At 44.5% G+C, this 27,177-nt stretch overlaps 3 protein-coding genes across 7 annotated transcripts; 2 read left to right on the top strand and 1 right to left on the bottom strand.

The window, feature by feature from the left end:
* Positions 1 to 727: 727 nt before the first annotated feature.
* pan2 (poly(A) specific ribonuclease subunit PAN2) lies at positions 728 to 12,467 on the top strand. 3 transcript variants are annotated; one of them, XM_023833077.2, is made up of 26 exons: positions 728 to 868; positions 1,511 to 1,811; positions 1,936 to 2,105; positions 2,402 to 2,522; positions 2,853 to 2,930; positions 3,225 to 3,495; positions 3,814 to 4,159; positions 4,385 to 4,481; positions 4,707 to 4,826; positions 4,914 to 5,033; positions 5,359 to 5,487; positions 5,923 to 6,122; positions 6,574 to 6,719; positions 6,832 to 6,938; positions 7,361 to 7,459; positions 8,390 to 8,463; positions 8,679 to 8,820; positions 9,184 to 9,321; positions 9,534 to 9,593; positions 9,718 to 9,808; positions 10,110 to 10,267; positions 10,420 to 10,563; positions 10,759 to 10,938; positions 11,021 to 11,114; positions 11,616 to 11,819; positions 11,907 to 12,467. In XM_023833077.2, the coding sequence occupies exons 2-26, from the start codon at positions 1,524 to 1,526 to the stop codon at positions 11,939 to 11,941; spliced, it is 3,612 nt and encodes a 1,203-aa protein (XP_023688845.1). In that variant the 5' UTR covers positions 728 to 868; positions 1,511 to 1,523; the 3' UTR covers positions 11,942 to 12,467. The 3 variants fall into 3 exon arrangements, with proteins under 3 accessions (XP_023688845.1, XP_023688825.1, XP_023688836.1); XM_023833057.2 differs by having other exon boundaries at positions 8,390 to 8,472; XM_023833068.2 differs by lacking the exon at positions 728 to 868 and adding an exon at positions 894 to 1,032 and having other exon boundaries at positions 8,390 to 8,472.
* On the bottom strand, positions 12,410 to 17,364 carry inpp1 (inositol polyphosphate-1-phosphatase). The gene is made up of 6 exons (XM_023833091.2): positions 16,562 to 17,364; positions 14,638 to 14,843; positions 14,451 to 14,511; positions 14,142 to 14,342; positions 13,641 to 13,800; positions 12,410 to 13,557 (listed from the first exon to the last, which is right to left on the bottom strand). Exons 2-6 carry the CDS (start codon positions 14,839 to 14,841, stop codon positions 13,068 to 13,070), a joined length of 1,116 nt encoding a protein of 371 aa, XP_023688859.2. The 5' UTR covers positions 14,842 to 14,843; positions 16,562 to 17,364; the 3' UTR covers positions 12,410 to 13,067.
* Positions 17,365 to 19,499: 2,135 nt separating this feature from the next.
* Positions 19,500 to 26,284, top strand: mcrs1 (microspherule protein 1). 3 transcript variants are annotated; one of them, XM_023831283.2, is made up of 15 exons: positions 19,500 to 19,693; positions 19,963 to 20,066; positions 20,449 to 20,614; positions 20,805 to 20,943; positions 21,635 to 21,799; positions 21,985 to 22,094; positions 22,373 to 22,481; positions 22,745 to 22,883; positions 23,004 to 23,079; positions 23,167 to 23,195; positions 23,299 to 23,391; positions 23,679 to 23,761; positions 23,845 to 23,932; positions 24,378 to 24,505; positions 25,749 to 26,284. In XM_023831283.2, the coding sequence occupies exons 2-15, from the start codon at positions 20,057 to 20,059 to the stop codon at positions 25,833 to 25,835; spliced, it is 1,422 nt and encodes a 473-aa protein (XP_023687051.1). In that variant the 5' UTR covers positions 19,500 to 19,693; positions 19,963 to 20,056; the 3' UTR covers positions 25,836 to 26,284. The 3 variants fall into 3 exon arrangements, with proteins under 3 accessions (XP_023687051.1, XP_023687055.1, XP_072571487.1); XM_072715386.1 differs by having other exon boundaries at positions 19,501 to 19,542; XM_023831287.2 differs by lacking the exon at positions 19,963 to 20,066.
* Positions 26,285 to 27,177: the final 893 nt, after the last annotated feature.

Here is a 27,177-nt window from a genome sequence, read left to right as displayed (position 1 = left end):
TTTTTTCCGTGGCTATGTGTGTGTGTGTATATACACACACACACACACCCACACACACAGAGGTAGAGATTTCAGATCCAGAAAGTATAAATCCAGACCGTGATTTAGCTTCAACCAACCAGTGGAGTACTCTGTAACTGTGACTCTTTATGCGCAACTGGTTGGTTGAAGCTAAATCACGGTCTGGATTTGAACTTCCTGGACCTGAAATTTCCATCTCTGTATGTAGCCTATATATGTTCCATTATAAATCTAAAATCAGTTACATCAAAAGCGTTGGGGTTGTTGTTTGCAAAACCTGCAGACTATTTACAATGTAATAAAGCTGTTATATACATGTAAATGCGCGTGCATGTGTGTGCAGACATGTTGGCAACGTCGATTCGAAAAGAATGCAAGAAGCATTCACGCAGTGGCATTTTGAAATTAAAATGTCTTTTTATTGAAAAAGTTAAATAAACCGATAAAGAAATCTGAAATGATGAAAAAACTGCTGTAACTGTAACTGAGTTAGATAAGTGGCGCCATATGTTGTCCTTATTGCTCCTGTACCATGTCGCCCTCTTGGAAACTACATCCACCGCGAAAGTCAACATGACGATCAGCGAAAACTCCACAGTAATAAACTATAATAGAGGTTGTCCCCAGCAAACATGCTCTGCTGTGCTCCCTGCACACGTTCAAGGGAAACCCTTTATTCATGTCATTATTTTCCGCTCGCTGTTCTCCTGGATCGGCGGCGGCCCGGCCAGCAGGGCGGCCCCGGCGCTGCATGACCCGGCTCAGCCGGAAGTGAATGGCGCCGTGTTTCTCCAGAATGGAGCTCGTACGCTCCGAAATCATAGGGCTTTTAACGGGGTAGCGAAAGGTATGGGAGCTGCTCCAGTCTCGCCCGCATGCTCTTCAGCTCGTTATGCTTTTATGTGTCTCTTACTCTTTGTGGTTGGTTTATGCTAATTTTACGCCCGGGGATGCTAATTGGTATTAGCGCGCTAGCGTCGACGGGCGGCTCTGCTGTGTGGGTTCGCGCAGGTAGGTGAGCAGTTCGCCACCTAAATGTCGACGAGCGTCGCTTCTTAGCGCCCAGCTGTTTCTAAATCGCGCGAAAGCGGCTCCAGAGCAGGCGGCGCCTGGCAGTGAGTTAGCATTACCGCGCCGCACGCTACATGCGCGCTTCCCCGGCTCCTTTCAGTGCAAAACAAGCCGTAGGGCCGCCCTGCCTTCGCTTACTATGCTTTGTTTACTAGCATCGGTGCATTCTGGGCTGCATACAGCGTCCTCGCTGCAATATTATTATTGATTAAAATGGTTTTACGATATAAGGCTGTGATGTATTTACGTTGCCAGATATATTCAAAATGGTTTCAAGTTATTTATTATTGTCCTACATGCATTTAAGTTTGGACAGCAAAGTGTATGAGTTTGGGAGTATATTAAGTCAAAGCGAAGCTATAACTTGGGTTTGTTATTAGTTTAAAATTAATTAGAGTAAATGGTGTGTTTTGTGCAGCTGGATTGTCCCCATGATGAATTTTGAGGGGCTGGACCCAGGGATGGGTGACTTCTCCTCGGCGCTGCACGGCACGCTGGAGCCAGGGCTGGAGGCGCCGTTGGACCCAAGGCTCGACCCGGCCCTCCTGCAAGGTGTCGAGCTGGACCCGGATGGGCTGGCTGTCCCTGTGACAGAGTCTGTGCACCTGATGGAGGGGATGTTCTCGGAGCTGCACAACGTGCTCACAGAGGTGGGCATCCCTGTGACGACGGTCCACTTCGACCTGCAGGAAGAGCTGCTGTGGATGGGCAACCACCGGGTAAGAGGATGAAGGCTTTCAGTACTCATCAGTCAGCCGTTATGGGTTTATGACAACTACGCCACATTGGCGTGCCTCTGGAAGCCGATTCTGTGCGCGCATGAAAGCTCACTGCGCTTTTCAGGGCCACACAAGCTCCTTCTTCGGCTCCACCATGGGCCGCTACTCCTCCTTCCAAGTGCATGCAACCGACGACATCAGGAACATCCAGAGCCTGGAGACCGGTGTGCTCTTCCTCTCCAAGAGTAACCTCAAGTGCCTCACACGTGGTGGTCTCATCATGTTCGACTACCCGTGAGTGAACGCTGTCCCTCACACAGCTCAATAAGCCTGTTGCTGGTTTAATAGGTATTGTAACAGCAGTGACTATTTATTTTGCAGAGTTGACAGTTGCATCCAAAGCACCATTTAAATTAATTTAAACCAATGAATACTATACTGAACCAATTCAGATTAAGTAGTTTTCTTAAAGGTACCACTGCATGATCATATTTTAGCCACCATGCCACCTTCTGGCCATGATGTGATCATGCAGGTGTACGTAGGGCTTCAGATGGTCTTAGTGAGGGGTGCTTGTTTCCTTGTTTCAGGATGGAGGAGGCAGCAGACATGCACAGTCTTCTTCTCATGGATAACAACACTCTTCTGATGGGGGGGCTGCAAAACTACGTCTGCGAAGTTGATCTAAATACTGTGCAGGAGACCCAGAGAGTAAGGGGGGCAGAGCTATGTTTTTTTTTGTATTAGGTGTGAAATATGTTTCAGAGATTAATTGCACAGCCGATCAGGGGCATCTCCATATCAACACAGAAAACCCTTTTAGAAGCCCCCCTTTAAATAGCTGGGGTGGAGACAAGTGTCCTTCACAAAGTATTTCTCTGTTTTTTTATTGCCATATGCTGCCAGAAATAGGATCTAGGTCCACCGCATTACCTTGTACTGGATAGATGGATGGATGGATGGATGGATGGATGGTGTAAATTCCAGATGTCCACGGGTTACTTTGATCACAGTTCATGTGGCTTATCTGTGTATGTCAAGTTCACAGTGGAGGTTCCTGGTGTGGCCATCATGCGACAGTCCAACCGTTCGTTCTTCTGTGGTCACACATCCGGAAAGGTGAGACCAGTGGCTACATCCAGCTGTCCGCATAGCAAACATAAAACCTCACTAACATTAACAGCTTGCACTCAGTGTCATGGGATTCAAACCTTATCCCAAATGCATTTGTATAAAACATTCTGACACGTTAAGTATTATATTATAAACTTTAGTAACTCTTGGTTCTTCAGTTGCTCACAATTGCATGAGGTCAGTGTTGCCACCAGTCTTGTGGAGATTTAGTTCTGCATCCTAGTGTTGGGAACACGAATGTCTGCTGTGAGTCACTTGTGCCCCTCCCCCGCTGGCCAGGTGACCCTGCGAGATCTGCGCACCTTCAAGCTGGAGCAGGAGTTCGACGCCTTCTCCGGCAGCCTGTCGGACTTCGATGTGCACGGAAACCTGCTGGTGGCTTGCGGCTTCTCCAGCCGCGGGCTGAACGGGCTGGCCTGCGACCGCTTCCTGATGGTGTACGACCTGCGCATGATGCGCGCTGTGACGCCGCTGCAGGTGCACGTGGACCCCTACTTTCTGCGCTTCATCCCCACCTACACGTCACGCCTGGCCATCATCTCGCAGACGGGTATGCGGCAACACGAAAGTCAGCGACATCAAAAAGTCAGCGAGATCAGTGCTGCACGGTTTAGAAAATTAGACGACAATCTGCAGGCCAATTTTTGTAAAAAAAAATAAATAAAATAAATAAAATTTATAAGCAAACCTAATGGTTTTTCAAGTATAACTGATGATAATTAGCTGCCAACTAATCGTTGAGGCATTTAAACCAGAATTTTGTTTTTTAATTCGTAAAGATTACAGTTGAAAACTGCTGTCCATAATGACGCTTCCTTTCCCGTCCCTCTGCCTCCCTGCTGCCCTCGGATTGATCGATGGCCCCCAGGGCAGTGCCAGTTCTGCGAACCCACGGGCCTGGCTAACCTGGCTGACGTCTTCCACGTGAACACGGTGGGCCACCTGCTCATGAGCTTCGATGTGTCATCCAGCAAGCAGGCGCTGGCTTTTGGGGACTCGGGTAGCGGCGTCCACCTTTGGTCCGACGCCCCAGAGGTCACCTTCAACAGTTACTCCCGGGACACGGACTTCGCCCTGCCATGTCTTGTTGATTCCTTGCCTCATTTGGACTGGAATCAAGATCTTCTGCCCCTGTCCCTCATCCCGATGCCTCTAACTAGCACTGAGCCACTGCTTTCTGATTGGCCGACGGCCCTGGCCACTCCGAGCCCGAGGTACGTCCCATCGCGTTCCGTTTTGTGACCTTTCGTAGTTCTCTGTAACTTAATGATATGCACAATGGACGTCTTTAGGGGACACCCTGTTTTGTAAATAAACAATGGAAATGGTGATGAAATTGTATAAACTAAGAAAATGAGGAGATTCAGTCGTGCTGTTAGGCTGCTGCCCGTTAAATATGTGATAAAGATACAGAGACGTCCTGATTGTCTTTGTTCCAGACGAGCACCTGCAGTTGACCCAGAGATTCTGCGCACAATGAAAACAGTGGGGTTCATTGGGTATGCCCCCAACCCTCGCACCCGGCTCCGCAATCAGGCAAGTAGTGTCCGCATAGCTGTCTGTGGCCAGTAGGGGGATGAAAGCAATTTGGTGTGAGCTTTGTGAAGCTGGGTTGGTCCCTTGTTGTTTGTCTGACTCAAGTTTAGAATGAACACTTCAGGTTGGCGGTCAGATTAATTTATTGTTTTTGTATTTTACTGCTAATAGAGAATCCTCATGTTATATGTTATATTGAAGAAAACGATCATGTTTCCCTTTCAGGTTCCTTACAAGACCAAGGAGATTGAGCTGGCGTACGACAGTTACAGCCAGGTGCCCGAGTCTCCCATTGGCCGAGATGAGCAACCTCACCTTCACATGGTGCCCAAGAAGTATAGGAAGGTAGGCGGGACTCTGATCTAATCAGACTGACATTTCAGTCAGCCAGGCCTGGCAAAATTACCGTATTATTACCCATATGCCCACCAGGTGACCATCAAGTACTCGAAACTGGGCCTGGAGGACTTTGACTTCAAGCACTATAACAAGACCCTGTTTGCCGGGCTGGAGCCGCACATTCCCAACGCCTACTGCAACTGCATGATCCAGGTAAGGTGCTGAGACGTGTTGCCGTGGCAACACCAGGCATTGACTGGGATGAAGGGACATTGGCCTCACAGTACAGTAACAGCCCCTTCTATAAAGCTAGCTAGTTTGCTGGAGGATACTTATTGTACCGCCGGGTTGATTGCTTCCCCAGAATTACATTTTTCCCCATGATCTCATTCTTTCTTGTGAATCTGAACAGGATTAATGTTAACATGAGAAGTTGAGCAGAAAAGCAGCCTAGTAATAATCCGATAGTGTCAGCGTCCTTCAGGCCCAACTAGGCATGGTGACGTTCTGAATGTGTCCCCTCTGTCCTATCCTGTAGGTGTTGTATTTCCTGGAGCCGGTCCGCTGCCTTGTCCAGAACCACTTGTGTCAGAAGGAGTTTTGCTTAGCTTGCGAGCTGGGCTTCCTCTTCCACATGCTCGACCTGTCCAGGGGAGACCCCTGCCAGGTAAGACCCCCCCGCGGGGTTTCGCCACATCGAGTCCGGCCCAGAGCGGTGCCTCACAACACTTAAGCTTCAGTCAGTCAAGTTGTTTCGATTAAAATCAAGCTTTTAAAATCATTGTCCCTATATTTACCTTGAATGGGGTCGATCCCTGGGACTGTTTTGTGCCGTATTTCCCATGAATCCTTGATGCTGTAAGTTTGAAAAGAGAAACAAAATCTTGACAGTGGTGAAATCCTGACTGGGAATTGTATGGAATAACCATTTACTAGCAGTGATCTGTAACATTATATTATCAACTTTTTACTTTTGGATTCATTAATTTCATTGCAAAACATATCAAATTATGAGACTTTCAATTGTTTCCATGATACCACCTATTACTTCTTTCCCACACTAATTTAGCTCTGTCCCTCCACCCTGCCAATTCCCACCTAGGCCAGTAACTTCCTCCGTGCCTTCCGGACCATCCCCGAGGCGTCGGCGCTGGGATTAATCCTCTCAGATTCCGATGAGCAGACCGGCAAGGTGAGGCTGGGCCGGCTGATCCAGAGCTGGAACCGGTTCATCCTGACGCAGCTCCACCAGGAGACCCAGGAGCAGGAGGCTCCACAGGCCTACAGAGGACTGAGCGGCAGGTGACCCGAAGGAGCCTCTGCAGGGCTGCACCACAGAAACATCTTACATTTAACATGTTTTTTATTGCTGAATGGTAGCATTGAGATTTTTTTGAAGGTATTTCAACTCCTGTAGCTCAACAAGTAGAGCATTGTACTAACAACGTAACGGTCTTTGCTTCGAATCCCAGAGAGCACACACACATTGTAACCCATCCCTCTAATGTAAGTTGCTTTGGATAAAAGGGTCAGATGAACGTATGTAATTCATCTTAGGTATTTTGTTTAATGCTCACCTGGGCCTTCATCCAAAAACCATTAGGCAGTGATGGGCTTATGACCCCACTATGCTCTTGGTATAATATAGGGGAAAACGGTGAAGGAGTTATTGAGTTACAGAATAAACCAGCAACGCGGTAACGTGACATCTGCCTGTCGATGGCTCTCATGCCGCCACACCTCCCTTTCACAGCGCCTTCGGGTCCTCGGGGGAGTCTGTAATTGGCCGGCTGTTCGGCTGTGAGGTGGAGAACAGCAGCCTGTGCCGCTGCGGCAAAGAGACGGTGCGGACCTCCCTCACGCTGCTCTTCACCATGCACTACCCCGAGCAGACTCTGGGTGAGGAGCTCCCGCCCGCCGCCCGGCCCGTGGCGGCTCCACGTCCGCCGCACCGTTACCGTGGCCGGGGCTGCTCCAGCTCAGCCCATTTTTGCTTCCCCTGCCGTCACAGACAAGACGATAAAGGAGTGCGAGTTTGCCGACGTACTGAAGAAGAGCATTTGCCTAGAGCAGAACACGCAGGCCTGGTGTGAGAACTGCGAGAAGTACCAGCCCACGGTAAGTGTGAGCTGCATCCTGGAAATGTTGTCGTGACGACTGAGAAAATCATTAACCTCTTCGTTACCTTGGGGCTTCTTCCTCTCCTGGGTGGATGGAATGGGTTGGAGTCTGAGTCCATCCCTGTGCTCATCCTTGTCATCTAACCATGTTTTTTTTCTTGCTTGACTTCCTAGATAGTGCATCTTATTCTTGTTTATAACTTGCAAGCTTATGAAGTTCTGGTGTGATTAGATAGCTGGGTCTTCAGATTTCCTTCAGTTGCTGAGTATGTCTGACTTGGGCGCTGTGTTTTGTGTGCCTCCGTGTGAATTTAATGTTGTAGCTTCACTTGTTCTGTTGCTGGGTGAAGGTGACACCCCGCCGTTGGTCGCTGGTAATGGACATCTGCAGTAACGCTCGTTTTCTTGATGGTAACCCAGGTACAGACCCGAAACATCCGCTGCCTCCCAGACGTGCTGGTCATCAACTGCGAGGTGAACGGCATCAAGGAGGCAGAGTTCTGGAGAGCCCAGGCTGAGGTGAGGACCAGCCGGCAACCCGGAGAGTAGAAACTCTGTCCTTGAAGCTGCTGTGACTCCTATTTAACACGCAGAGATCAATCCTGACAGGATGTGGCCTCAGTGGCAGTAGTGGTTCACTTTGGCTTTAAGCGGGATCCATCTCTGCATGATTACCCCAAATGATATGGCAGGATAAAACATAACTTTCAAGCAACTCGATTAGTAATAGTAGTAGTGATCCTTTATTGGCCATTGCACAAATACGAGCACAGGTACATAGAACTTTGTCTCTTCGCCTACTCCATCTTACTTTTCATCGCTCAGGAGTCACTGTGCAGGGTCGACCATTGTGTGGTGCTCCTGGAGCTGGGGGGTTAAGGGCTTTGCTCAGGACTGTTCTGTTGAGGCTGGGGCTCAAACCGGTGACCTTCTGATCACGGGCACAGAGACTTAGGTTGCTGAGCCACTCACCCCCCCCGAACCTGAAGATGTGCATCAGCAATTCAGAATATTGTGTTCTGGTGGGGAGTTAAGTGAGTAATAATAATAATAATAATAGATACTTTATTGATCCCCGTGGGGAAATTGTTTTTACACCTCCCTCAACTTGCTCTTTGTAGTAAGTTGTCCGCAAAGGACAGCCACCTGTTGGGGTGCCCAGGGAGCTGGGGGTTAAGGGCCTTGCTGAAGGACCCACAGACATGCTGAGGCTGGGTTTGAACCAGCAACCTTGTGATTACAAGCACACAGGCTTAGCCCACTGAGCCACACGCTGCCCCCTTCAGAAGACCAGAATGGAGGGGAGCCCATAAAATGCCTGCCTCATATGATTAGTAGATGGTATCAGACCTGAGAGAGTGTAGAGGAGCAGGGTCGTCATACAGTCGCGATGGAAGTTCCTCCTCTCTCCCGGGAGGTATAACAATCTCCATCTCTCTGCCTTTTCAGTATGCTTTCAGCAAGGCGGCCAAAAAGGAGGAGGTTGGGCCTACAACACCAAAGGAGCCCACTCCTAGCGAGTGGTGTGTGGAGTATGTCTGGGGGCGGGGCTTGTCGAGGGTCCGGGAGGTGGGGTTTTGCATGAATATCCAATCAGAAATCCACGAATGGACCGAGACACTCATTCCGGCACAGTTACCATGACTATGCTCTAAACAGGCAAGTCTGAGGCATTAACCTCCACTGTATTTCTCCATTTGCATATTTCGTTATATGCACGGTGTGTGTTTCTGCATAGGGATGAAATGTACTGTCCAGAAGGACTGACCTTTGGGAACAGCATTGAGGACATGAGGCACGTGTGGATCCCACAGAGCCTGAAGATGTGTATCAGCAAGAGCCAGGGACTGGAGATTTCCAGCTGGAGTGAGACAGAGGAGGTGAGCAAGAGGAGGGCCTTTGAGGCTAAAAGGAGTACAGCAGGGGGAAGCTATTTATGTAACGTCTGTAAAGACCGCCAGGTGTAAGGGTTAGCATGCAGGCAGTCGCTGTACTTTGATGGGATACACGGTTCGGACCATTATATACATATTTACCAAAATTGAAATCTACCATGTTACATGTTTGTGGGGACAGACTGGAATTATTTAGAATTTCATTTAGGTAAAAATGTCTGCCAAGCTAAGACAATGATGCTAATAACGATAAGTGACGGAGTCATTGGTGTATTGTGCCGTGGACGTTTTGAGGGTGGGAACAACGTAGGACCTACAAGGACATTGTACTTTCATGTGACCTTACAGCTGAGTCCCTCAGAAGAGGCAGAGGGTGCTGTTATCTATGATCTGGTGGTTACTGTTCCACATCTGCTGGATGCCCGCACAGGTGGTAATCTAGTGGCACACATCAAAGTGGGAGAGACCTACCATCAGAGGAAAGAGGTCAGTGGAGACCATGTTCCAACTACCAGAAGACTGCTGCAAGTTCTTCGTGTTGTACTGCAGTGCTCAGTGGTTAGATGCATATTCCAAATAATTGCAACTTTTTATTGAGGATATTTGGATCTGAAAACCTCTCGGGGATATTTTGGTGCAACTGTTGAGTTCTTTTGAGTACTTGATCTTTTTATTTACTTATTTGGTCTCTCTGGTAGGGAGTTACACACCAGCAGTGGTACCTCTTCAATGACTTCTTGATTGAACCCATTGAAAAGGTATGTAAAGTAATGTAGACAGGATGCTGATGGCATACGTATCTTAGTGTGAAGTTTTGTGCTATTTTTTACAGTAAAATGTAAATGTGTAGTATTGTGTTGACATAGATTTTGTGTCTCCTAGGTAGAGGCGACTCAATTTGACATTATCTGGAAGGTGCCGGCCATATTATACTACGCCAAGAGGAACTACCACACCAAATATGACCTTCGCAGTAAGCCCCCAGCCCTACACCTACTACCAGGCTTTAGTGTTACTTTGCATTGATTACATCCTTGTGTGACTGAGAGGGGGCGGGGTTATTGAGCACCGCCGCTCCCCATTGGACGGTTTTTCTTTTGGTTGAACCAGGGTTTATTGGCAGCGCAGAAATACTCACACCCACTTTGGGTTTCAAAGCTTTCTTTGTTCCTTCAGCCCCCTGTGGTGCTACAACTTTTGTTGTCATCTTGGAGCAACTTGAAACTCTGTGACCTGAGATCTGGCTTTTTCGCCCCTCCCCCCCATCCCCCCAGTTAAGAACCCGATTGAGGCCAGCGTGCTGCTAGCTGAGGCCTCACTGGCAAGGAAACAGAGGAAGAGCCATGCCACCTTCATCCCCCTCATGGTTAGCGAGATGCCACAGGCCGGTGACCTAGTGGGATTAGATGCCGAATTTGTCACTCTGAATCAGGTCTGTGCGTGTGGATCCTCACTCTGAACGAGTCCGTTTTGACTGTTTCCCTAACTTTTCTAGTTGCCTAGTTCTTAATCTCGGTGTAATAAAAAGCCTGTACGGTTCTCCGGCTCCTTACTCTTCTGCATTTTTCTTTCTGACCATTACAGGAAGAAGCAGAGTTGCGTAGCGATGGCACCAAGTCCACCATAAAGCCCAGCCAGATGTCCGTGGCCCGCATCACTTGCGTGCGTGGCCAGGGCCCCAATGAGGGAGTTCCCTTCATCGACGACTACATCTCCACACAGGAGCAGGTAGAGGACCATGCCAGCACTAAGGGTGCGAGTAGCAGTGGCAAGACCAACTCTGGCAGTCTTGCATCCCGTCAAGTTTTGATGGCATCTGAAATATCTCTAGGATGTTTGCTGGGGGACACTTATTTAAGGGAACCCCCACAGAATCCTTTTGTATGACAGTGTCTTAAACGGCTTCCTTGTCCCTGTTTCTAGGTAGTGGACTACCTCACACAGTACTCAGGCATCAAGCCAGGGGACTTGGACGCCAAGATTTCCTCAAAGCACTTGACAACGCTCAAGTCTACATACCTGAAGCTGCGCTTCCTCATTGACACTGGGGTTCGATTTGTGGGCCACGGGCTACAGAAGGACTTTCGGGTCATTAACCTGCTGGTAGGGTTTAGGTTCAGCTCTTTGGTGGGGTGACCGCTCTCAGTGACTTTGGTTAATCAGCGTTCCCCCTGATTCGGTGTAGGTGCTGAAGGACCAGGTTATCGACACGGTGCATTTGTTTCACATGCCCCGGAAGAGGATGATCTCCCTTCGTTTCCTGGCTTGGTATTTTCTTGGTCAGTGCATTGCTTCTTCTGTTCTCCCTGTTAACACTGCATACAATTTCTAACCAGTAGCTGCTGTAAATCCAAGGATTATCTTTGGCTATGAAGCAGCTAGCTTAAGATCTTTATTGTTTTTCTTCCTGCATTTCGTTGAGAGATAAATTAGGGATTTCGTTCATCTCATTACTAACCTTCAGTCAAGCCAAAACCCATAAAGACTACACACTCTGTCCAAAATTCAGTTAACAAAAGCTGCCATTTTCCCCAGTGTAATATGGCTTTAAAGTCATCAAGCTTTGGTTTGCCTGAGCTAAAGAAATCCAATCAAAATGATTAACAGACTCATTATGCAATTATGCTGTTGCTTCAACTACAGGAATGAACAAGGCTTGTATACAAGGAAATCCAAGCACTGATTTTTACTGTAATTTATGATAGTACCAAATACAGCAAGCAATGTTTGGAATGGAGTTACAAGAAATCTCACTGTAATGCTGTTACTGCCTGTCCAAGACCTGAAGATCCAGAGTGAGACCCATGACAGCATAGAGGATGCACGCACTGCGCTGCAGCTGTATAGGAAGTACCTGGATCTGAGCCGTGGGGGTGGAACCGATGAGGTGCGGAACATGCTGAAGGGCCTGTACGAAAAGGGACGCCAGCTGGACTGGAAGGTCCCGGATGACGACAGCGGGGAAGCCCAGGGGAGCCCCAAAAGTGAGCAGCTACCGTTCCTTTAATGCAAATCTTACACTCTACGGAACTGGTCCCTAACAAAATGCCGTGTTTTTCCCTCTTATACAGATAATGATGTATTTCCTTCTGTGATGGGACTGTGAACAGGTGCATAAGAGAAACTGAAGACTTGTCCTGCTTTAGACACTTCTGCTTTTTATAGAGTGATTTTCTGCTGGACACTGAGTCAATCCACTGAACGCCCAATAGAAAACCCACAGTCTCCTCTTCAAAGGATGTTCTTATGCTGAAATTTTTATCTCACCAGCGCCTCTAGCCCAAGACCAGGATTTAATTATTTTTTTCTCTGACATCAGTCAGTGGAATGGGTTGTAAAAACCAGCCTAATTAGAACGGGCATCTTTTATGCAGCTAGTTTTGTTAGGCGAAAGCCAGTTCCACCCTCCCCCAGCGGACATGAAACCTTGAACATACAAGCAGGCCCATGATCCCTTAATTTTCCAGTCATCTCCTGATATCCATGTATAGCCAGCATTTAAAATGCTCTTTAACTGGGAAATGTAAATGGAAATATACACAATAACTGGACTTGTACAGCATAGGGTGTGCTTTTTTTGTATTTGCCTTTTTGATGTATACATTTGTGGTAATAAACAATGAATTGAACAATGTGCTCACTTTGTAAGTGGGAAGAAATGGAAATTAGTCCAAGTCATTACTTTACGGACCATCAAGTCTTCTATTAAATTTTGTATAATTTCATCACAAATTTAAAAACACTGAAGTCAAAGCCATTGCTAAAAAGTAGATCCATTAATTACTTAAGATTGCTCAAATAAGCACAAGCGTTTTATGACTATAAAATTTGTCCTTTTCTTTTAAACTCTGAGTTACTTTTCTGTAGCTCTCAATAATGCAAGAACAGTCAAACTTTTTGAAATGGACAATTAGCACACGTGGTCACTCCCTTTTTTGGGCTTCACCCGCTTCCGAGCCCTTGACAGTTGTGGCTTTTGTCATCCGCGAGCTGCATTTGCAGATACTTTACATGGTTCCTTTAAAAGTCAAAGCAGCTCCATGTTTGCATGACAATCTCTGCCAGCTGCTGTTCTAAGGGAGCCATGCAAGTTCTCCTCTATATGACATAAATGTTTCCATGATGTGTGATTTTGCTACTCATTGACACACAGAAAACCAAGCGTTTATGCATACCTGAAATCCTAGCCATTTTTGCGTACCTCCATCTCTACTCTGCAGCATATTTAGTGCTCATACCTTGCCTGAAAGAGCTCCAATTACCCTCTTTAGCTTAGCCGAGTTCAGGTAGGCTACCAGTCCACCGTGATTGGCCCAGCACTCTGCCCCTTGGCTCCCAGGCTTTGGTTGGTGGTATGTAAGTTGTGTATGTCCGTATTCATTTTCCTTCAAACAGCCAATGCATTCAGCAAGATCAACAATCCCCCCACCCAGCGCTCTCAAAATTGCATGGGGGGCGCAGGAGTCCCACTTGTAGGTGCTGCCCTCTGAAAGGACATACGCATCTGCTAAACCCAGGATGACACAGAGGATCTTATATCCAGCACCTGACGCGTATTTCACCTTCCCACCACAAAGGGGAGACAAAGCATCTTTCACGTTCTGCTTCTCACTGGAGCTCAGCACTATAGACAAGACCTCCTCTGATCGATGTGTCAGACTGGATATCGAGGACGCTTTGATGTTCCCAAAAGACACTCCCCAGAAGTGCTGGCCTTTCAAGCTGCAAAAAAAGTGAAGCTTTAAATAGTTTTCTGTTTTTCATAAATTTCTTGGCATTGGCTAAAAATCTGCATCTCTTCTTACCCCTGGCCTGCAAAGGGTTGATTGATGACTCCCATCACAGGCTCTCCAGTGGCTCTCAGATACACCCCGATAAGAACCAAGGCACAGTGAAGTCCAGATGGACACACTTCTTCTTCTGGTACTACAACCTCTCGACCCTCAATGTATTGACTAGTTCCATCTGAAGCACAAAACAAACAGTAGAACTTTGAGGTAAAAACATTCCATGAGAGGAAAAATGTAAAGGTGTAGATTTGGACAGTGAGACCCTACCAATATTGTGGGAGTACTTTGTAAGTTTAGGGGGCGAAGACTTCAAGGCTAATTCGGTCTCTACCAATGTTGACCCCAAACCTACACCCTTGGAAAAAAAGGATCTAGGATTTGCACACAACTTTTCAGACCTGCTAAGGAAGCTAATTTCCCACAGTTTCTTGATATCTGGCTAAAGCACTTCTAGTCTGTTCCTACATAAACCTCTCCAGATCTTGCTTATAAGGAACAGTGGGGTGTTGATGTTACCAATGGGGTCGATCCATATGGCCACTTCACTGGGACACAGGAGTAGCTCCAAGCTTTCTGCAGCCTCATCCATCAGCTGAATGTCCTGATGAATGGCTTGGGCGAGCAAGTCCGCAGCTGCCTGGTACCCATCAAGTACTGTAGCCAGTAGAGCTGCAGTGTGCTCCTCGCAGGAACACACTGTGACCTGGATGCTCTCTCCTGGGTCAGGAACACAAAGCAGGTCTGCATTCAGTTCCTGCAGACGAACAGTGATAACAGTGCAGAACATGCATTTAAGCATGTGACCATCATTGAGAGAAGACTCACCTAGACCATTCTCAAACTTGTTGGACTCCTCTCCATAAATAAAACCTGTCAGCTGTGGGAACTGTGCGAAAACATAATTCAATGTTAAGATCATAACTTCAACAAAACATGGGTTAGCCTGAAACCGATCTTAGGGGGCACAGTACAAGGACACCGTTCCATTGCAGGGTATTGTCGATTATTTAACCTGGGCAACAAGGTCATGTCTGATCATCTCTTGGATCACGACGTCTGCCAGCGTTTTGAAATCCCGAAGAAACTTCTTGGTTTTATCATCCCCTGTCTTCTCCTGGACTAGCAGCTGGAAGAGCGGTGCCTCCTTCCTGCAGATGCGAGCGACGTTAGCCGCCTTCTCCGACACACGCAGCAGCGACCGCAACAGCTCTGCCATGCCTTTGGCGAGAACAGGACAGACATACAGAGAAGGAGGCACCATTTCTTTGACAAGGGAGAAGAAGCACATTTAAAATAAATGCTTAAACTTGTTAAATTGTCTAATTACACACCCTCCCCAAACTAGGACATCGGGAAGCAGTGTCAGTGATAAATCTCACAATCAATCTACATTGTCTATTTATAATCTATAAATGAGAGAGAATTGCCTTTAAAAGTAAAAAGAAAAAAAAAAGAAGAAATCTGCACATTTTAATTCCATTATGTAAAAAGCTTTGTGGAGATGATGAATCACACTGGAAATTAAAAGTAAAAGAGGAGAGACAAGATAAGCCTTGCAAAACATTTTAAAGGAAGGAAATGGCAGAATAAAAGACCCAGGATAAGACTTAAAACTCTCTTATTCCCAAAAGAAAAGGGGGGGCCTGGGCTGACCAAACCTTAAATATTACTATGGGGCCGCACAGTTAAACGCAGTGGTGACATGGATTGGAAATGATCAGGAATCTGGGTGGATCCGGACAGAACAGAGTACAGCTAAGGGCATACTTTTATCAACACTGCCTTTTATTAATGTGAAATCTGTTAGTAACCTTAAAATGGGAAATGAATGGATAAACCATTCTCTGAAGGTTTGGACAATGGTTAGAAAAAAGATTGGGGCCCATTATCAGTTTCAAGGGCCATGCCAATGCTGGCAGTATAGAATTTCCTCCTGCTGTGTGGGATAGTGGATTCAGAAGGTGGGCCAGCAAGGGTCTTAGCACAATTAATTTACCATTTAATGGAATAGAGCTCAGGCCATTTACCGAACTTCAGGAAATAATAGCATGTTATAATTACAGATAACCTATGGGAAGTTATGTACAAATTGTCATGAAGGAATTAATAGCCAATTATGGAGAGAATTTGATTGGAAATTAAAAATCAGGTATTTTAATACACCTCTTACAATCTCTTCTTACGTCAAAGAACCTCATGTGGAATTGTGCTGGAGAAAATGTGAAAAAATAGGAGATCATACACATTTTTTGGGACTGCCGAATAATCCAAAGATTCTGGACAAGAGTCAAAGAAGGAACCGATAAAATCCTACAAACGAAAACCCCATTAGATTCAGTGATATTCGTTTTGGGAGCTATACCTAAGGAGGCATATAGCTCAGACCAAAGCTACATTTTACGGATACTTTTATTGATCGCCAAGAAAATAATAACTGTAAACTGGAAGGAAACAAAACCACCATTAATCACTAAGTGGGTACAAAGACTAAAAAGTGTATATACATTGGAGCGAATGACGGCAATTTTACAACTAAAAATGGACGTTTTTGAACTAAGGTGGAACTGCGTAGCTCGATATTTTTGTGACTTTTTGTGATTAAGGGAAGGGGCTATTGTAATAATAAAAAAAACCCATTGCCATAACAGAAGAGTAAAAAAAAACATATGCTTAACTCTGAGACTGACAAAGTACAAACGCCCCTTTTAGTATATATATCTTTTTTTATTACTTTAATTTAAGTGGGCCAGTGTCAGTGAATGTTTTATGTGGAAAATTAAAAAGAACAAGTAAAAAATAAAAAAAAGAAAAATGGTAAAATCAATAGGCCTACATAACACATAACATGCTTTTGTAGTTGTCTGTTAATGTGTTAGTCATAACATTCTTCAATTTAAATCAATTTAAAACTGTTTGGCAACAATTATTTGACTTACCAATAAAACTTAGTTTGAGTATTTCCCCCCTCTGGTTCCGACAATAGTCAGCTATAGTTTTCGTTGCCTGTTTGATCTTCTGTGCAGATCTTCGTCCAGGTGAGTGTCGATAAATACAAATCCCGGCACTTACCAGCCTCAATTTACTTCAATCCTATAGTTCCTTAACCTATGATTTATTATGAGGAAAACGAAAGGAAGACGTGGGGATGGGCGGGCCCGAGTTATATTAATTTCTAAAGATTATAAGTACGACTATCAAAACCAGAATGACGGTTAAAACGAATAGCGCAATATTTTAGACATCAGGAAGTTACATTTTTAAAAACTAGAATCTGGAGAGTGCTAATTTTCGAAAATATTTTGGAAATTTAATTTTTATACAAAAATTAACACTTTTTCGTATTAGCCATAACTTGGTTGGTAGTGTTATTAAAACTTGCCAGTACGCTCCTATTGTTCAACTGAAGAGTCCTGTGTATATAATTTAAAAGTGCAGTTTTAAACATTGGGATCGGTGCGATATGTTTTTCTGTATATTTGCCATCCACTTTAATGCAAATGCGAGGTGGCGTTTGCTACGCAAATAACCCATTTTACTTGTGGTCAGTGTTTTTTTTTTTTTTTTTTTTTGATCAGCCTTTGTTCAGCTTTGGCTGAACTCTGGAAATGATTATCTGGAGCACTTTTACAACATCAGTTTCTAATCCCCTTTTTATTGCTGGTTTTATGTGTAATCAGTCCACGACGCGGTCTGCGTGTGACCAGCCGGTGTAGAAAATGGATAGACGGGTGGGTCGATGTTAAATATATTTTAGACATCAGGAAGTTACATTTTTAAAAACTAGAATCTGGAGAGTGCTAATTTTCGAAAATATTTTGGAAATTTAATTTTTATACAAAAATTAACACTTTTTCGTATTAGTTAAGTATTTAAGATTATTAAAAGATTTAGCTTAGACAACATAGTAAACATCAATTTAAATAAACAGCTGTATGATTCTTTCTGAAGTGCTCCTCACCCTTAAAGCCAGGAGCTTGTTGCTGTTCACCTGAGGGCAGAAACAGGGGTCCCTACCATGCCACTCCTTACCATGCAACTGGCGCCAAGTACCAGCGTTCGATAGTCCCTGTAACCAGCACATTGCGCCTGGGGTGTCCTTAGCCAGAAGCATGAAGCATGACCATCCACTATGAATGCTTCCATTGTCTGAAGTGTCAAGTTTTGCTTCCTTAGCCTATGGCTGCAAACTAAAATGCTTGTCAGTTACGTATCTCAGTTGAATTGCGAAATTTGTAATATTTCAATATATAAAATCAACTTTTCTCCCAGGGGGTGCAAGGTGAGTGAGCCTAACCAGTAATTCATCATAGGCTATGCCAAGTTGAGTTACACATGTACATTAAAAAAATAGTAAATATATTTACAATAAATTATCAGTACACATTGATATGACTAACACAAGCCTCATTTTGAAATATAACTTTCTAATATAATTTTATTGGACTTAATATGTTCAATTGGCATTTTTGTCTGAGCAGTAGGGGGTGCAATTGCTCCCCCTGCCTCCACGGTAAAATCGCACAACAGTCATGAATTCCTGTCACATGGTTAGAGGAGGCCCCGGGGAAGACCCAGGACACGCTGGAGGGACTATGTCTCTCGGCTGGCCTGGCAACGCCTCGGGATTCCCCCAGAGGAGCTGGATGAAGTGGTTGTGCAGAGGGAAGTAATTGCCTTTCATTTCAAAAGAGCTCACTTTGTGCATGAAGGAAAATTAATTGAATAGGAACCGCATAACCCAACAAAAGATTGATATAAATGACAAATGATAAATAGACCTACGTTAAAACTGAATTGTCTTGTAGACTGGTACTAAAATCAACAGACACATTTCCCCAGTTACTTAGCGACAATGCAAATCCCAGATTCTCTGAATTGGTTTCTGGTAAAAATGGACTTTTAAAAGTGAAGCTGTAAAAGTGCAGGAAAATATATATGTAAGATCCATGCCTTACCAGAATTATAGTATTTATATATGCAACATTTGTATGTATTTTTTTTAATTCGTTCTTTGTTAATTAATGAATCTATTTATTGTGACGAATAATAACAATTATTATTATTGTTTTTTTGTTTGTTTGTTTGTTGTTTTACCTTCCAGGCGTTTGCTACCCGATTTGAGTACAAAGTCAGTTGAAGGCAAAGCTTAATTTTAAACTTAAAAAAAAATGGTGCCGATTTTTGAATAATATACTATTCAAAAATGCATATGTGCATATGTGGCTCCATTCGGTAGCAATAGGTCAACAGGGGTCGCTATATTCAAAGGAAAATGTAATGGTCCTTGGTCAAGAGTTAAATCATTTAAACGTTAATAGGCCTACAAAAGCCACCAGAGAATACTGGAGGATAGAAAAAGATATTTGGAAATGTATAATGTAATCGAGGTAATTGATATGCACTGGACCAGTGTAAAAGTGATTATTTTATCAAGGTATAAAGATATAAAACATGGCAAAACGAAGTCAAGGTAAAAATATGTTCTCTCAGCTGGTGCTTCAGAGAATTATCAGCATGTTTCCCAGCTTACTTTTTGGATAATTTTACGTAGTATTTCAATGAATGCCAAAAGAAGATAATACGAATTTAGAATATATCATGAAGAGGAAATTGAAGTTGAAGACATAAAACAATAACTGAAAGATGTTGAAAATTACCGATTTCCAAAGTAACATTAATTATAAGTCACATTAGTTGTATTATATATACAGTATTATTGCAATGTATGTACCGTGTCTACGGCATCCTCTACGTCCCATAACGCTCCAAGAAAGATCTTAGAACGCGCCTATTTCCCTCCGAAACAAATGGTGGCAGTGTGCATGTCCTTTTATCCTCATTTTGCGTCTCGGATATCAAAGAGGACGACGGGAACTTTGCGTCACTTCCAGAAGTTTCCGGATGTGGATAATGGGAGGTTTGTGCTGAATTTTACGTTATTGTCAACAAATGATTTGAGATAGGTGGAGTTTAAAGTTAAATGAGAGATTAAGTTTATTTTTTAAGGGACACGAAATAAAAAACAACCATAGGACCACTGCCTGAACCTATCAGCATTTCGCAATAAGGTAAGGAAAGTAAAATAAAGAAGAAGACACAATAGCTAGCTAGCTAGCCATGGTAAATGGACATAGGTAATATACGGTGAGCAATATTGAAATGCATTTGCGTTGTATTTGTACATATTTATTTTGAGAATTATCAGTATATACACCGCTGTGTACCCAGGCTGACTTGTTTTCCTGGAAGTTGGCTAAGTTAAGTAGAATTTTCTCAAAATTAACTTGGTTAGCTGGCTTGTTGCACGCTTCATTTATAGTGTAAACGTTGTGTTTAGGTTGGAGATTTCTGTTGTTGAAGGAACGTAACTGAAAGCGAATCGTCCTGAATGTTCTGCTTGGCTGTGTAAACGATCGGTTGCGCCTGGGGTTATGGACAAAGGTATGCATGAATTATGAACTAGATAGTAAACCAAAAATTGAATACAAAATAATTTGTAATAAGCTTCTGGTTAATGTTTAACACGCTGTGTTTTATGGACGGCCGCTGAGGTATATTATTTTTCCGACATATTATTGACGACGTTTACTTTGATCCAGTCCCGTCCTTTTATTGTTGTTCGTTCTGGTTTACCCAACATTTTCATAATTTCAAACGGATCAAATATTTATTAAGCCAAAGTTAGTTGTTAAATATGATGTTTGGACCTTGGTCACACAAGGTTTTCTATGATGTTCATGTATACTAAAACCTGGAAAAGAGAAAAAAATATTTGTTTAAAAAAATGCTGTAGATCGCATCTCTTGTATAATTTTTTTTTTAGACATGCAGGGAGGGGTTCCAGAGGCAGCAGCTGGGGGTACAACAGTAGGGAGCACAACCGCGCAGAGCCGTTCAGAAGACGAGGAGTCTGCAGGTGGTAAAGATATCAAAAGAACAGCCACTCAAGCCTTCAGTGGGGGAGTCCCTAAACGCAGGAGTTCCTCCAGGTCTGTCTGATTATAACAAAAATATCTGATGTACCATTTCATTATGATCCAGGACTGTCTGCTACTTGTGGTATAAGTAAGGCATTTGTGTATTAAAATCAAATAGCCAGTACATAAAGAAAATTAGAAGGAATTGATCTGTGCAGTTTTTTTTTTGCGACTGCCAGTTCAAATCCGTTTGGTCCCTCAGGTCCATCAAGCGAAAGAAGTTTGATGATGAGCTCGTGGAGAGTAGCTTGGCCAAGTCGTCCAGCAGAGTGAAGGGCCCTCCCTTGATTGAGCCCACTCGCTGCTCAGGGAGTGAGCCTTCCTCCGGGGAGAAGAAGAAGGTATCAGCCATTAGTCCAGTTAAAGAATAAGAACATTACAGCTGAACAAGAGCAGAAAGAAAGAGACTAAAGGCCAATTCATACTTCGATTTTCTGCATGTGCTTTCAGTCGCACAGGGGGATTTGAGTAAAATTCATCACCTGTAGCCAACTGCAGACAGCTGTGGTCTGTGCGCCTGTAGCCCAAATTTTTTGATGTAGCGGATATCGTGTGAGTCCGCGCATGTCGAATACGCATGTGCAAGATAATCGACTAGGTATTTCCAGTAGGTGGCAGCACCAACTTTCACAGAGCAGCAGTCAATGACAAGAAAATACAGGAAAAATAGTTGTTGTAGTTATGGTGAGCAGCTGTATCAGGAGGGACATACCTGCATATCTAATTTTTCGCTATGAAATTTACATGTCATGTCCCCTAGCCTAGGCTAAAGGCTTTTTAACTGTTCAAAAAGGTTTCTCCATTTCACTACACTGCTTTTATTTGTGTTTGTTACAGTACATCTGCCTTTTCTTGGTCTGGTGGAATATTATTGCCGTATGCATGCACCGACTGCGACTATCCTCAGCCAAATGTAGTGTGAACACAAGCTGCCATGCGCACGACCGTCCGCAGGCCAAGAGCACATGCAGAAAAGTGAAGTATGAAGTGGCCTTAAGGCATGTGAGCAGTGTTGCTCGTTTCCCTTCCTAGGTTTCGAAATCTAGCTCAACCCTAGCAGCACCCCTAACCATGGTGGTCACACCTCCTCCTATGACCAAGAGGGTGAAGAAGAGCAAACAGCCTCTGCAGATCACTAAGGATCTAGGGCGCTGGAAGCCAGCAGATGACCTCCTGCTCATTAATGCCGTGCTTCAGGTTGGGCCTGTAACAGAATGTTTGACTTCTGACCGAGAGTCTCAAGAAAACCATTGTCTGAAAACCATTGCACGTTTAAAAGTCATTTTAACGCTGTCAGCTGTAGTCTATCGCAGAAATAAATGTGGTGACTCTTGATATAACCACTTCTCAGTAGTGATATGCAAACTTCTCAATGTGTTTAGACTACAGATTTGACCTCAGTCCACCTGGGGGTTAAGTTTAGCTGTCGGTTCACCTTACGGGAGATCCAGGAGCGGTGGTATGCCCTGTTGTACGACCCTGTTATTTCAAAGTAAGAAAACACCCTTTAACTTGTCTGCTTTTCATTCTCTTTCTAGTCTGTCTCCAAGTTATCCTTTTAGTCCCTTGGTCTTGCAGTATCTCGTTTTCTTGTTTGTCAGCCAACTGAGTGCTATCTAGTCATAGTACAAATCGGTTATGGTGTTTGCCTTCATACTACTACATGTACATTGAAGGTTTAGATTTCCGCATATTACGTCTTGCGTTACTGTGAAATGCACGTTTTAACACGGTGACTATTGAAATCCTCTTCTGTCTGTCCCCGAGCAGATTGGCATGGCAGGCTATGCGACAGCTCCACCCAGAGGCCATAGCGTCCATCCAAAGCAAAGCGCTCTTCAGCCAGGCAGAGGAGGCGCTGTTGGCCAAGATCAGCTCGGTGAGTCACAAAGGACGTCATACCGGTAATGATAAATAAATATTGTTCTGCTCACTGGTTTTGAGGTCATGGTGTTTGTCCTCATTGGTCTGTCATATTAAAATGTTTCTCCCCTAAATCTCCTCACTGACTAAGCATTACCTGGTGACATTGCAGGTGAATGTTTCTCGTTCTTTTCGGTAATCAGCCAAGGAAATGTAAACACACCATCCTTGACTCGCTGAGCGTATCAGTGTTTGTTGCTGTTATGTATGCACCAACAGAACAGTCAGCCCAAGCAGGAAGTCTTCCAGGAACTGTTGAATAAGCACCCAGGTGTGTTTTACCCCTCGCGGACCCCCAAGAGTCTCATGCTGCACTGGCAGCTCCTCAAACAGTACTACCTTCTGGAGGACCAGAGTGGTGAGTTCTGTTAGGCGTGTTGCATCACTGCACCGCCATTGGTCCCTGGGCTCAGTTTGTTACCACGGTAACAGTGGCTAGGATTTTTAACGGTGCTGTGAACTGGGTTGTGCTTTGCAGTTCAGCCCCTGCCAAAAGGGGACCAGGTGCTCAACTTCTCAGACGCGGAGCAGTTAGTGGACGAGGCTAAGCTCAAGTGAGTCCAAACCCGAAATGCGCCGTAGTGCTGGACTCGGACCTCCGCAGTTCCCTGTTTAATGGTGCCCGTCTCCTTCTTTTGCAGAGATAGCAGAGATGAGGTATTAGAACATGGTGAGCATCTCCGTCGTGACGCGTGAGAGCGCAGCCTGTTTTCGGCTGCGTTTGTAAATCCCGCCGGACGCCCTCACTAAGCACAGCCCCCTCTTTCCTGCAGAGTTAATGATCTCCGACAGGCACCAGAAGAGGGAGATCAGGCAGCTGGAGCAGGAGCTTCCGCGCTGGCAGGTGCTGGTGGACAGCATCACGGGTGAGAGGCTTGGATGACCTATCCTTACCGTTGCGGGCTGTAGGTGATATCGGTTGAAACACAAGTTGTTACTCTGTAGTTGGGTGTTTGGACTTAGGTCTTAATAAATTCTTTACTTATAAGTATTGCATGGAATTATATGGTGCTAGCATGAATGTTTATAGTTTAGTGTTGTATAAAATGGGTGTGGCATTAAAAGCTTTGTCAAGCATTGTAATGGGTTTTTTATTATTAAAAATAAGTCTCGTTCATTTTTTCACAATGTTAGCATTTTCTGCTGTTTCCAGGGATGAACTCCCCTGATTTTGACAACCAAACCCTTGCAGCGTTGCGTGGACGCATGGTGCGCTACCTAATGCGGTCCCGGGAGGTGAGTGGCATGCCTCGTTCTCTGTGTCTAACCCTTAAGGCATCTGGAGCACGTCTTGGATTGTCTGGGCCCTGTTTCTGCAGATAACATTGGGTCGTGCCACAAAGGACAAGCAGATAGATGTTGATCTGTCTCTGGAGGGACCTGCATGGAAGATCTCCAGGAAACAAGGTGCCGTGAACCTCATTTTCCCCCATGCTCTCGTGTACTGCTTGATTTCCCTGGGGTTCTGTTGATCCAGGAATTCTCACTGGGAGGTACCATACTTTGAGGGTAGAGAATTATTGTGTCATATTTGACTTTTAGATTTAACTTATATTTGAGCTGCCTTTGATTTAAGAAAAACTTCTTTAAGCAAGGTAATTAGTTACTATTTTTATTCTAATACCTATCATTGTTTGAAGCAAAAGTCAGCGGCAACAACAGTCTGTTTCAGTATTGGTTAGCATTAAATATTTTTTACATTTTTGAATTATAGTTTTGAGTGTTTTGTCCTTGGTGAACTGACAGGTGTCACCAAACTTATGACTGCAGTTTTGTGAAGATGTGACCTTATTTGTTCCCTTTGTGTCCCCCCCCCCCCCCCCTCCGAATGCTTACATTCTGTGTCCTGCAGGGATCATCAAGCTGAAAAACAACGGTGACTTCTTCATCGCCAACGAGGGCCGGAGGCCGTTTTACATCGACGGCAGACCAGTGTTGTCTGGGAACAAGTGGAAACTCAACAATAACTCTGTGGTGGAGGTGAGGCGCAGAGAGGCACCTGCTGGGGGTGGAGGAGGATGGATAGAAGCGAGCAGATAGAATTGATAGAACATTGTCAAGTTTGCTGATGACACAACTGTGTTAGGCCTGATCCCCGGTTACAACAAGTAGGCCTATCTTGGAGGTGACAGAACTGTTATTTTGGCATCAGGATAATGTCCCTTTTTGAAATCATGACTGAGGAGTTGATTGTGGATTTTGGGAGGAAACAGCAGAGTAGTGATGGGCAAAATGATACTTAAGAACCATTTGATGTATTTTTGACTCCACTAGATGGTGCTGTTTGTTCAAAAAAGGGCTCAAAGCATGGCTCAAAGCAAGCCAAGAGCGCCATCTAGTGGGGTCAAAAAATACAGCAAATGGTTCATGGAGCTTCATTTGCCCATCACTACAGCAGAGGGGCTACCACCACTTCAGTACCAATGGTGCTTTAGTGGAGGGTGTGGGCAGCTTCAGGTACCTGGGTGCTCACATAACCAAGGGTCTGACTTGGTCCTTGCTTACTGGGGAAGGCATGCATCAAGGCCCTTAACCCTCAGGTCCCTGGGTGCTGCTATGGGTGGCTGCCCTTCGCTGTTGAGCTTGCTCACCTATGGAGAGCAAGACACGGTTGGAGAAAAGAGAATTTTCCCACGGGAATCAATAAAATATAATAATTGCAATTTCATTTAATGTTCATTTCATTTTGTGCCAATGCTTGTGACGTTTCTGGGATTTCAGGCTGGCCTTCCAAATATTAACAAGCTTCTACACAACCACCCCTGGTTTAATGGCTTTTATGAGGACACTGTCTAGGATTTAATGTTTGACCAATGTCCTGCTACAGTCAACTCAACTATATATGTCCAGCCCCTTAAGTACTCCCACTGTACAATTTACATGTGTTAATACTAACTTACTTGACACTTGTACTACCACTCGTCACTTTACTGCTTATTGAACACTATGGTTATTAATGATTATTGTGTAAGGTTTGTTGTTTAGTGTCTCCTGTTACCTAAGTCTTGGAGTCAGGCAACCAAGCATTTTGCAAAACACATTGCATGGAGTATAATTGTATATGTGACAAATATAGGTTTGATTTGAATGTGACAGATAGGACAGCGTTACCTGAAAAGGTCCATATCTGGCCACCTTCGTCACTGCTTTCCAAATCATGCTTTAGATGGTGTTCAGACATGACTCATCAAAAAAACTGAACATCTTGCTCCTCTCTGCCCAGATTGCAGGTCTCAGGTTCGTCTTCCTCATCAACCAGGAGCTGATATCCCTCATCAAAGCAGAGGCAGCCAAGATGAGCCAGCAGTGAACCTGCGCAGACAGGGTGTCCATGGCTGTGAGGCATGTGGAGCTGTGTCTTCATGCCTAAACCGGACCCAGGACTCTGAAAAAGCCAGAGGCGTCTGTCTGGCTTTGGAAATGCCAAAGGACCATGGCAGAAATCAGAATACCCTACTGCAGTGCTGAAGGCAACTGCAGGGCCGCAGCGCTGCGGACGGATGCTTCTGGAACTCCAAGCTGCATTTCAGGCTCTTGATTAGCCCCAATTCAAGGACTTAACCGCATAGATTACATTTTAAACAAATTAACTCTGAGCTTTTTCCCCCCTCAGTGCCTATAGAAAACACTTGGGTTAGAGTAAGAGCCCCCACCTCTGCAGCCAATGCAGGGCTTTTGGATACCGGAAAACAAACGTTGTGTGAGATCTCAAGTCCATTTTTGTTGCCATCTTTACGAAAATAAAGAATAATACTGTAACTTGTACTATTTATTCAAGTGCTGGAAGTTGTGAATGTGTTTAATTGTTATGTTCATCACTTTGAGAATTGTTCCAAACCATTTGAAGCAAGTTTTCGCCAGTTGGCCTTGGTGCTAATTTGTAACGTATGCTGACCACACCAGAAAGAAGACATGGGCAGAAATCACCACCAGCTGCGATTGGACCAGTTCATCCAACAGATTCTTCACAATTACAGTTCAGGATATTCTATTTTTGTAATGTTTTAACTATTTATTCAGAAGTGTAACAAAATGAGTAATCTGACCATAAGTTATACTCCATCTTAGTGTTACTGTGAGCTTGACTGACTCCATAGTGAAACTGCCTTTTAAGAAACTTTGCTTTCACTTCTCTAAGTTTTCAGCGATAAGTAGTCATGAAACCTTCTGTGGAGGGGTGCTTGGTTTCCATCAAAGCACAAGTACCAGTTCGTATTGCCGCTTAAAGACTGAGCATTCGAGAAAATCTATTTGATGTTTGAAGAATTTTGATGCAGGGTAGAATGCAATGTTTCAGTGCATTTTGTTCTTTTATTAATAAAAGTTGCAGCAAACTCCAAAGAGAATCATATCATTACAAACGTGCTGCTACCTCAACCACAGTTCAAGTCCGGATGTTTTCCAAGCACTCGCATGTTTATCTAAAACTTACGCAAAGCAACTTTCGGTATCTGACCCTCTCCAGCAAAAAGCACTCAGCTGTGTAAATAAAGCACCAGATGCAAGGGGACATCATTTTGGAAAAATTAACTCCAGGAATTGGATGTTCTGTCTCCTAATACAATGTGTTGAGGTTAAGTGAGGTAGGCATGCTGCTTGACATAGTAGTCAAAGCCAATTTCTCAGCAAAGTTTATATGGATATTAATACAT

Source organism: Paramormyrops kingsleyae, chromosome 8, assembly GCF_048594095.1.
Source record: "Paramormyrops kingsleyae isolate MSU_618 chromosome 8, PKINGS_0.4, whole genome shotgun sequence".
NCBI lineage: Eukaryota > Metazoa > Chordata > Actinopteri > Osteoglossiformes > Mormyridae > Paramormyrops > Paramormyrops kingsleyae.
This window is presented reverse-complemented; position numbering and strand designations above follow the sequence as displayed.

What these genes read in the sequence shown, in the direction of transcription:
- pan2 (XM_023833057.2), top strand. Translation starts at nt 1,524, where the DNA reads ATGATGAATTTTGAGGGGCTGGACCCAGGGATGGGTGACTTCTCCTCG. An exon ending in GGCCATCATCTCGCAGACGG is followed by an intron (nt 3,496 to 3,813) that starts GTATGCGGCAAC and finishes GATGGCCCCCAG; the next exon opens with GGCAGTGCCAGTTCTGCGAA. An exon ending in ACATCTCCACACAGGAGCAG is followed by an intron (nt 10,564 to 10,758) that starts GTAGAGGACCAT and finishes CCCTGTTTCTAG; the next exon opens with GTAGTGGACTACCTCACACA.
- inpp1 (XM_023833091.2), bottom strand. Translation starts at nt 14,841, where the DNA reads ATGGCAGAGCTGTTGCGGTCGCTGCTGCGTGTGTCGGAGAAGGCGGCT. An exon ending in CAAGTTTGAGAATGGTCTAG is followed by an intron (nt 14,343 to 14,450) that starts GTGAGTCTTCTC and finishes TTCCTGACCCAG; the next exon opens with GAGAGAGCATCCAGGTCACA. An exon ending in CATATGGATCGACCCCATTG is followed by an intron (nt 13,801 to 14,141) that starts GTAACATCAACA and finishes TTTGTGCTTCAG; the next exon opens with ATGGAACTAGTCAATACATT.
- mcrs1 (XM_023831283.2), top strand. An exon ending in TACGACCCTGTTATTTCAAA is followed by an intron (nt 22,095 to 22,372) that starts GTAAGAAAACAC and finishes GTCCCCGAGCAG; the next exon opens with ATTGGCATGGCAGGCTATGC. An exon ending in ACAATAACTCTGTGGTGGAG is followed by an intron (nt 24,506 to 25,748) that starts GTGAGGCGCAGA and finishes CTCTCTGCCCAG; the next exon opens with ATTGCAGGTCTCAGGTTCGT.